Here is a 10,534-nt window from a genome sequence, read left to right as displayed (position 1 = left end):
AAAATATGTCAAAATTCTGCACATCACTATGGAAATCGGACAGTCTGTCAGATGTCAGTGTTGTCTATCTGTCACACGCGTAGCAGGAAAACCCCATTGAAGGAGTGTGTGTGTATGATTTCGTTTACTTTGTGAATTTGAGTGGTTGCTTTGTTTCTTATTGTTAAGTTTAAAGTTACATAGCAGCAAACATGTCTTCAGTATGTTGTGGAACGAAAAAACAGAAACTGAACAACTCGTACTGCAATAATCTAGAGCGACCTATAAATGGTTACCATGAATCCGTAGCTATTCCAGATATGTGTTACTTTTGTTTCGATGTTTTGTATTGTCAGCTGCATAGTATGGAACCTCCACAGACGCCAAATTTCACCAACGAAGCCTAGTAAGTATGCGATGAAGTAACTAGCGTACCACGAGGTCTTTGGGGAGGATCACGAGGGATTGCTTAGATCACTCGAGTCTTTTGTGTTCAAATTAGGTCGGTAAGCAAACAACTGCCTCCTCCATACCAAACAGTTTGTGAGGACTACTGTTAGAAGTTCGTTTTAAGACAACAATCAATATTCATGTGTCATGCATATAATGCAGTTGCACTGTTGTCAACTTTCCCCTAATTTGCATAATTCATATATGTTTACAAACAATGCATTGTTTTCATAACTTTCTTAAAATAACCACTCACTTGTATTTATGTAACTTAAGATAAAAGAAGTTTAAAATCCATTTAATTATAGATCTTTAATAAAGAAATATCTATATTTATCAAATTGCACTTAAGTTAACAAATTTAATAACATTTTTCTTATTTTACATCTGGATAAAACATATTTTCTCACATTGATACAAATTTCTGAACTAATAATTAAAGATTATTATGGGAAAAAATCTCATTGTAACAACTAGTGTTAACATACTTTTTCCATTGTATGCTAATGTCTCTAAGACAATAAAAGTACACTGTTGCACATCTTGCAACATCCTTTGAGTAGCTAAGAAAAATCATGGAAGGGGCAAAATGCTCTCAAACAAATTAGCTGTCCTCTATAGGATTTTTTGCAAGTAAGCCTTTGGTGACCCTTGTATGACCTACTAGTGGGTAGAGGTCTTTCCCCATAACTGGAGATGGATGGATAGATAAGCATGGAACATATTTCATCATATGATAGGAAAAATGCTTTAATAACTTTAGATATGCAGGTCAATAATAGAATCAATTAATAATTAATTCGGAAATTAATAATTAAAAGGGGTCACCTTAAACACTTTTTTAAATATAAGAGGCAAATGGTTCTTTAATGCCATAGACATTTTACTAAAAATAGAATTCCAGCCATGCTTAAAAGGGATTGTCATTCTGAGAAATGAATTGAAACTACTAATATAAATAGCTGCCTTACTTCTAATTCACATAATAAAACAGCACCAGGATCAACTGGTAAAGATCAGTAATAAGTGTGCTTGATGTCTGTCAAAAAACACATTAAAGATAAAGTATATTGTTTATTCATTGCTTATAATAAACATATGTAAATTGTTATTCATTGACAATTATAACTTATGACTTTGTTATATATAAAACTTTATATAGTCATTCTAGTTATCTATATAAATAATAAAAAATGTAGCCCGTAACTTTTGCTGAAAATTATAAAAGCATAAACAAGCACAATAATTTTATCTCCTTGAAAAAACCTACACCTAGATTGACACAGGGAGCAGCTTAGATAATTTTTTACTCTGTAAATATTTGGGATGCCTGAAAATAGATCTGCAAGGTGTCAGGTCAGACCCATGTAAAGAAGTATATAGCCAAATAAGAATCAAATGTTGTGTACTCCTAGGGTCCAGGGACTGTTCTCTAAGGTTATAGATGATCTAGGATTCTCATAAGTGCATTGCATGAGGATCCTAAACAAACAGAAATGAACATAATTAATATGCATATATAATAATGTTTTCTTTGTCTGTATTCTTCTCTTTGTCTGACTGCATTTATGTGGCACTCATAATTTTGGTTATGTTATAGATAGTTAAATATGTACTATTTTATTATTATCATATTTATACAATATGTCAAAAAAATGTAGACTTATCTTATTTCAATGTTACACATGCTAATTGTTTTAAAGTTGACAAAACATTAATTTCAGTCCTCTTTTTGTGACATGGAAGATTGGGAAGGAGCATCGTCTCAGAGGGTGTATCGGAACTTTTAATGCCATGCATTTGCATTCAGGTAAATGAAAAAATATATGATAACAATGTATGTAATTTGTATATACATAACATGTAGAATATTTTTTCGTGTTAATATTGTAATTATAATTGTAACTGGTAATAATCATTAAAATAAACATCCAACTGCTTAAAAATATAGCCTATGTTAACTCCCGTAATTTAGACTAATCCATCCACGCCTATATTATTATGTTGAACTGATGAACTGTTTGGACTGTATGGCGTGCGAAAGAATGAGACATACATACCTACATACATTTGAAAAACATTACCTTCCTCTGTTGCTTAAAACCTGCAGTAAGATTGGTTTCTTTCTTATTTCCTCAGAATTATGTCTAGACTCTAGAGTAATATAAGTTGCATTGACTATTGACAGATCCAGGTAAATTAAAACAATATTAAATGGTTAATCATTTATTCTACTCACTGCTGTAATGATAGTGACGTACATAATTCATTATCATTGTAGTCACTATGTGCATATGAATTATTATGCAGTCATTAAAAGTTCTAATTGGTGCATATCTAAATTAAACTTTAAAGCTTTTTCTGTGAAAACTTGTCTTTTATTTTTATGAGTTTTAATTTATGTATATTTATATGTATATTGAAAACAGGGTATATGACCCACTTTAAGGTAAGTATACAATATTATTTACATTTTATTAATGAAACATTGAGTCATTCACAAATGCATTATCAACCTTGAAGGATTCATTTCGCGTTCCTTATAATATGTATAAAAACATGATGCTAGTACAATACACATTGTGATAAACACGACGATTCTTTCCGTTGAAGATCGATTTACAAATCGATCTAATTTAGATTAAAACGATCTATATAAATATCGAAAAAATTAAATCACTTTTTTTTTGGTGCCTGACATCTATGCAGTAACACGAATTACAAAAATCGTTTCTTTGTCCATAACATTCATTAAATTGATCGATTATTTAATCTCGGTTTCCCATGCCTGTATTGTATAACCCTCAGGGCTCCGAGAATATGCAATAACGAGCGCCCTGAAGGACTCGCGGTTCACTCCCATTACTCGGGAGGAGGTGCCCCGGCTCACGGTGTCGGTGTCCATCCTGCAACACTTCGAGGAGGCGGAGCACTACCTGGACTGGAAGCTGGGCAAGCATGGCATTCGGATTGAGTTTGTCAGCGAGCGCGGCTCTAAGCGCACTGCAACCTACTTACCTCAAGTCGCTACTGAACAAGGTATTTATTATTTATTTGAAGCATATTTTAATATTTAAAGTGTATCTTTAAGTATAGTGTATTTGCTTACGTCACGGCCATATACTTAAAATCGCTATTGGTATAAAAATAATTGCAAATTGCGTCTAAAACCGTCGTAGTGGACTATGGTTACCATGTTACAAGAAGTAGAATTATGCGAACAGGCATATGTACTTTGATGTGAAGTGGCATTTGATTATTCTTAAATTAAGAATTTAAACGACCCAATCCCTCAAAAGCTCGAACCTAGATGCATGGGAGTGTAGGAGTTTATGCAGGTAGGAGTTGCTAATAAGTGTCTATGTAGGTATGTATTGTGTTTATATATTAATTACTATGTATATCATCACTTTTCAAATACAGTTATTACAAAACGGAAAAATTACGCCTCACAAAATCCTTCTAGATGTAAAATAATAATTAAAACATACTTAAATTAAAATTAAGCATAGTGTCGTTGCCATGTAATTTCGAACAACTCCTGCTCCATTATATTTCATAGAGCTTACTAAAGGATGCAATCGTACAATAAACAGCAATGTCCCTCACATGAGTATCATGTGTGCACATGAGTATAATACAACTCTAACAAGTTTGATAACAATCATGCAAGAACAGTACTTTGTATTGAGATTTACTTGTCAAATTGTGTTATAAATTGTGTCATGTTATCTTATATTGAGTTGCATGTGTGCATAACTTATTTAACTAGGAGCTATATTGTACGTGAAGTTCACGAATAAATTTATACTATTTAACGTGCACATTTTATCTAAATAGTATTTTCGTTACAAAAACACCTAATGAAATGTAAAAACATTCCAGGTTGGGACCAAATCCAAACAATCGACTCCCTGCTCCGGAAGGGGGGTTACAAGGCGGTGATCACGAGCGACATGCGACGCAGCATCAAGCTGACGCGCTACCAGTCGGAGGAGGTGTCGGCCACCTACAACGAGTACATCAACCAGCGCTGCTAGCGGCCGGCCGCCGCGCCCGCGCCGCACTCACGGTATCGGACGGACGCGCACCGTCGTAGGTATAGTGTTAACGTAGCATCTAAGTTTACGTATAGTGGAGCGAGCTGGGAACATCACCCTGTCGGACACGCGTCGGCCCACGGACGAGGTACGCCCCGCAAGCGTTGTGCTCAAAGTGACCCCGGAACGAGCGTCTCGTGGTACGAGAACGATTAATCTTAATGAATCACTGCCAACGACATTCCTACACGGAACATCAAAGGTGCCATCTTTGAAACAATGAAGTTATTAAATCGCTTTAAAAGCGTCCCCGGACGCGAGTGCATCGTTTATTAAATTGTATAATATAGGCGTCTATCTGTAATCGTGATAGGATATAATGTCCATTTTATAATATACGATCGGTTAAGATAGAACTTTGCAATCCGCCTCACTTCTGTTCGAAAGATTTGCACAGCATTTTATTGTATGGTCACAAAGGCATTTTAGGGACGAGAAGTCGTGGGCTCAAGCAAGTTGAAAAATGTTATATGGTGAGATTTTTATTATATGCGATTATAGACTGAACACCCACTACGCAAATCGAAATTTGAACGTATAATGTATATGTTAGTGTTAACGCCAATATTGTCCAAAATAAGGTTTACAGCACGGCAACTTCACGCTCAATCTCTTTAATCACAATATCCTCTGCGCCTGAAAATTTGCGACAAGTTGAATATATAAAAAGTAAATCTTTATTTTTAACTCTTCAAAAATGGCAGTTATTTTATAATTACACTCAGAGACACTGAATTTTTATTAGTACGAGTATAATGCTCAAAAATATAAAGATTTCACTCACCTTACGCAAAAAGTGTAAACAACAGATCGAGTTTGATAACTCTCAATCGAATTCAAGCCTAACAATCTTTGACATTTTTTCAAGAGATGTGCCGTGCATCAGAATAAGTTTATGCTTATACAATTTATATACATTATACATGTATGTATTCTTTTAGATCTTTGATTTTTGGAAGTCATGTACATCAGCTATCTCATCACTAAATTTCAATGACGCAGTATTTGGTTGATCTTAACAAAAGAATCATTTAAAATATAGTAAAGTGAATTCGAGTTTTTGGAATGTTGCAATACGTGTTTGTTTTTTATTGTGCTAAAAATTGACTGGCTACTTGGTTTGGAGTGATGGTATTTTGTGCTGCTGTATTACAATGTTGATATTTTAAATGACTGACAGAAATTTACGTATAGCATTTTCTTTTAGTTATTTAAAATTACTGGTAACACAGAGGGTGTATAAATATAAAGTTCGAGTTTGATTTTGAGTTCAGGTTGATGAGGTTATGACTGTGGCTTCCATAAAACGTCTTGTCTCGTGATCTTGATATTATGAATCATTTTGGATAATATTAGCGATTTTTGTCATCCATGGATTTAAATTTATAGATAGCTTACGAAATTATTAAGCTGCCCCATTTTAGAAAACACTACAATTCTTGGTATATTATATTATTGGTAGAAGATTTAATTTAAGTTATAATTTCACGTTTTCGATCATAGCATAAATTTTAAGCTTGAGGACACATCACATGGTTTAAATCTATGGTGACGTCAGTGTTTAAAGTCAATTTGGTGAAACCGACCATTTTCAGTAATTCGAGTGTTTGTGTTGATTGCTTACGTTCAAAGGGTGGACGTGCACTTTGTTTCTAATTTGACATCATTTACGTGGGTTATAAAACTTCCAACTTTGTTGCTGCGGCCACTGCGTGCCTATATCGAGTCTATTGGGATACACATGGCTTTGAAACAAAATAATTGTCACATCAACTTCTGTGAACCATAGTTCACAGGTAGCAGATAATGATGTGCCGAGTCGGCCATTTTTGGTATTCAAGTACTTTAGTACTCATATAAAAAAGAATCTAGTCAGTACTCGAGTCCAAAGTATTCACAAAGTACTCGAGTACTTTGCACAACATACAGTCCAATAGCACGGAAGAGCAAAAAAGAAAAAAAAACGCCACTCACTACACAAAATTAAACAAGTTTTTACTTGTACGAGTAGTAGTTGTAGTGTACGAGTATCGTCAGTATTCGAGTATTACTGGTACTCGAGTATGCGAGTTTATGTAAGTACTTGAGTACTGACTCGAGTCGACCTGACTCGGCACATCTCTAGCCTAGCAGATGCAAATTTTGGAAGTTTTCTACACTAAGTAGAAATTTTGTAATAAATTGTTATCTTTGTTTAAATAGGTAAAAATATTAATTTCTTTGTAGCTTCAAATTGTTTAATTTGGTTATGAATGTATAAATACTGTTTGGGACAATAATTATAAGAAGATTTAGATTTTTCTTGACTAATGCATACATGTAAAGGATGAAAATGACCATGGGTTGTTTAATGTAATAGAAAAATATATAAAAATCTTTAATATAATACATTTAAGTGGATTCTTCGGACTATTAAATATAATTTTCTATATTTGCGTGGGACCATCTTAAGATTGTATGTTTTAAGTTAAATTTATCGTACATAAAAGGGCGCGTGTACTTATAGTTATGGTGCATAATAGTTTGACACTGTACTCTATCTACAAGTATGTGGTAATGAGTGGAAATCAATGGCATAATTAAACTAACGTACCTACAGTTTATGAAATATTCACCTATAACCACATATCATATACTACTTATGTTATTATTCTTAATGTAACGTTTGACTAAAATTCAATAGCGCTATTCATGTCTATAATGTCTAGTTTGTTAAGAGATCGCTCTAGTATCAACCTTGTAGGTATGTGGTTACATGGTTCATTGAAGCACGTAATTAGGACGTCTAGTTATAAAATAAAATGTCCGGTAAAGTATTTATCAAAATAAGTTATGACATTTTTGTCTTCAGTACATATGCATTGAATCATTTATTTTATGAATGCAAAAATTGTTGGCATGTTTCTTATTAAGTCTATACAGGGTTAAAAAATTGGAAATGATCCTTAATGTATCTACATTCTACATGCATTAGTCAACAATAATCTACTAATCGTAGAGAAATATTATCAACATATTAAGCTATAAGGGTTAAACCAGGGTGTACATTACAGTACTAATGTATGAAAAAGTGATACGTTTATGAAATCAACGTGTTAATTAGAAGCATAGTATATTGAAATCCTCTAAGCTTTGACAGCTCTGATATAATTTTGACTCAAACCATAAAATAGCAAAATTTCTGTATTATTTTAATGATAAACGGCGGATATAGTATGATTTTGTATGGATTTAATAAAATCTTGAACACATGTGCCCTTTCGACTTGTAAATTTATTTATATTTTTTGGTATCAGATTCAGGATTGGTGTCGAGTAAGTTACAGTTCCGTTTGACATAGTTGTATATTAATCCTAACTGCCTTTATTAGCAGAAGGCCCTGGTACAACATATAAAATATGAAGTACAAGAAATAAAGTGAGGTTTCGTTTTACTCACATTTTTCTACATAATTTATAATCAAATGAACTGAAAGATAATTTGTGATAATACAATATAATTTTACAATTGGCGTTACTGCCATAAAATTTTGCATTTCCCATTTTCATTAAATTTCAACAGTCTTGTAGGAATATATCAAAAACTTTACTCTGCAAATGTCTCGAGGATTTCAATATCAAAACAAAATCATATACCGAACATTGTAAACCCACTCTTTACATTTATCCCACATATTAGTTAGACAATTGTAATCTTAATTTTTACTGTTTGCTGAAATTGTGTATGTTTGTACTCTATGCCTGCAACGGTCACTCTTCCGGTCTCACTCAGTCTGATAGAATAATTTAAAACATGGAACAATCTGTTAAGTTTCTGGCCAAGAATATTTCATTACCGAACAGAGAAAATAAATAACTGAATATGGTTATTTGATAGCGGACCGAGGGTGGCACGTTAGGTGTGTATCATCTCTTAAATCTGTGACTGGTCAGATCTATTTTTCGCACGGTTGCACTGAATTTTATTTTTGTGTACTTAGCGTATTGATTAGATAAGTACACTTTTGTGCTGTTGAGTGTTTATGTACCCACTAAAAGGCTTACATCGTCCGCTTTGGTCAACAACTTATTTTACGTTTCTTAAGTTTGGTTCACGACCGCCAGCGGTCAATTTATTGCCTTTTGGCGTGCGGGTAGTGTGTGAGAATATAAAATATTATAAAAATCCTTCAAAAAAAGTTAACCCGTCAAATCTTTCGATTTGTCGATCTTCGATTATATGTATGAAAGGAAAAAATGCAAAAAAAAATTATATATAATATGAAAACAATTACAAAAAAATGGATAGTAATAATAAACTAAGGTTTAATTTGTTATAGAGTGTAAGTGGCTAACTTACTTTATTGATATTTTTAATACGATTGTTGTTGTTTTAAAACGTACGCTCTTGTTTTGTTAAAGTGACCTGGCTACCTTTCTTTCAACGGTCTTTGATGGTGTAATATGGAATTGTGATTTAATTTTTTATACAAATAAGTTCAATTTGTTACGCAATATTGAATTGCACTGTGTATTGAAATTCTATAAATTGTGAGCTATAGTTCCCAAGTAAATCAGCACTAAGTTTCAACAAAATATTATTTTTATGAAAGGTTTTAGTTAAATAAAAGTAACCGTTGCTTTAATTTATAATGTTTTAAAACTTTAAATAAACATATAATAAATAATTAGTATTTTGTCCAAAAACTATGAAAGAAACAGCAAATATACAATGATTATACACCACAAAAATCTTGTCTTTTTTATGCAGTTGTAAAGTTGGGAATGCAATTTTTAAATCACTGCAACAGGCGTTTAAATCAAATGTTGGAACTATATTAACTATAAATTATTATAAAGCTGTAGTTAAACATAACTATATACTATACGTATTTATGTTTATCGATAAACTAAGGATTATTTTGATTTTGGACTGAAAATAGTACCTCGCACAATCATAGACCGTTTGATATTTAAAGGTACGATTGACGAACTATAGATACTTTTCTCATAGTGTATATGTTTCAAATTTGTGCCCTAATAGAGAGCTAGATATTGTGAAATCTCGTAGGTTACCTTTAAAAATATATCGACTTTATTACTGCAAGAACGAAACGGTACTAAGAGAACAAACTTACAATGCTGTGCTTGTGTTATAAGATGATTTTATCGGAACTTTTTCTAAGCATTTAGCAATAATGCAAGGGTTTAATTAAAAGCAGCGCGGTTTGATCTTTGTCGATAAAGAAATATTTTATACAAATATTTCACAAAACACCTTGTATCTTATTATATGAGAGAGTAATATTTCTTTTACTATAATATTAAATAAGCGTGTACAAGTTATTAGCAATAATTAATGATAATGCAATTAGAAATATGAAGATAGACATCGATTTACTTTTACAAAATTGTGTAATAAGTTATCTAGGTGTTTGACTTTAGTCCTGTGGCGACTCCGTTTATAATCTGACAGTATGAGTAACCAATGAGAATGTCATGCATGGTCAGCCAATAGAATCACTCCGTTTGTTACACTTGACTCCTATTGGTCGAGACGAACTGTACGTAAGATGTTGTAATGGTGCACTTACGAACGGTCGCCCTTAGAAATAAGATACAGTTTTGTATGTGTTCAAAACTTAGTGATGTACTTTCTCCGGTGGCAGTTGTGTGATTAGTTTGTTGTCCGTTTTTGTAATTCGTAAAGTATGGTTATAAAGTAAAAATAATATAGGTTACATTAATGTTTTGATTTTCATTTTTAATCCTTATGTTGGTCTTATGGTTATCTGTATATATAATGTATACAAATATAAACAGATAATATGAAGGTGTCTGTTAGTGTTTCGTGAACAACTGCAACAAAGAACAAGTTATTTTCTAAATGGAAAGGAAACATTTTATTTATTATTTTGTACATAAAGAGAGACCAAATTCGAGATATGCTAGATTGTTTAAAAGTGTTATACTGAGAAGATTTTTATAGGAACTTTCAAAAGGCTATGGGCAATAATGACTATTTAA

General features: G+C 32.5%; 1 protein-coding gene across 1 annotated transcript; it reads left to right on the top strand.

Moving 5' to 3' along the window:
- The first annotated feature begins 47 nt into the window (after positions 1-47).
- On the top strand, positions 48-6,328 carry LOC140749535 (uncharacterized protein CG5902). The gene is made up of 4 exons (XM_073082618.1): positions 48-385; positions 2,154-2,239; positions 3,238-3,468; positions 4,315-6,328. Exons 1-4 carry the CDS (start codon positions 192-194, stop codon positions 4,467-4,469), a joined length of 666 nt encoding a protein of 221 aa, XP_072938719.1. The 5' UTR covers positions 48-191; the 3' UTR covers positions 4,470-6,328.
- Positions 6,329-10,534: the final 4,206 nt, after the last annotated feature.

The sequence above is a fragment of the Epargyreus clarus genome, unplaced genomic scaffold (genome assembly GCF_041222505.1).
Source record: "Epargyreus clarus isolate Ecla_fem2 unplaced genomic scaffold, WU_Ecla_fem_2.2 ptg000018l, whole genome shotgun sequence".
NCBI lineage: Eukaryota > Metazoa > Arthropoda > Insecta > Lepidoptera > Hesperiidae > Epargyreus > Epargyreus clarus.
The sequence above is the reverse complement of the archived record's forward strand: the minus strand, read 5'-3'. Positions and strand labels throughout refer to the sequence as shown.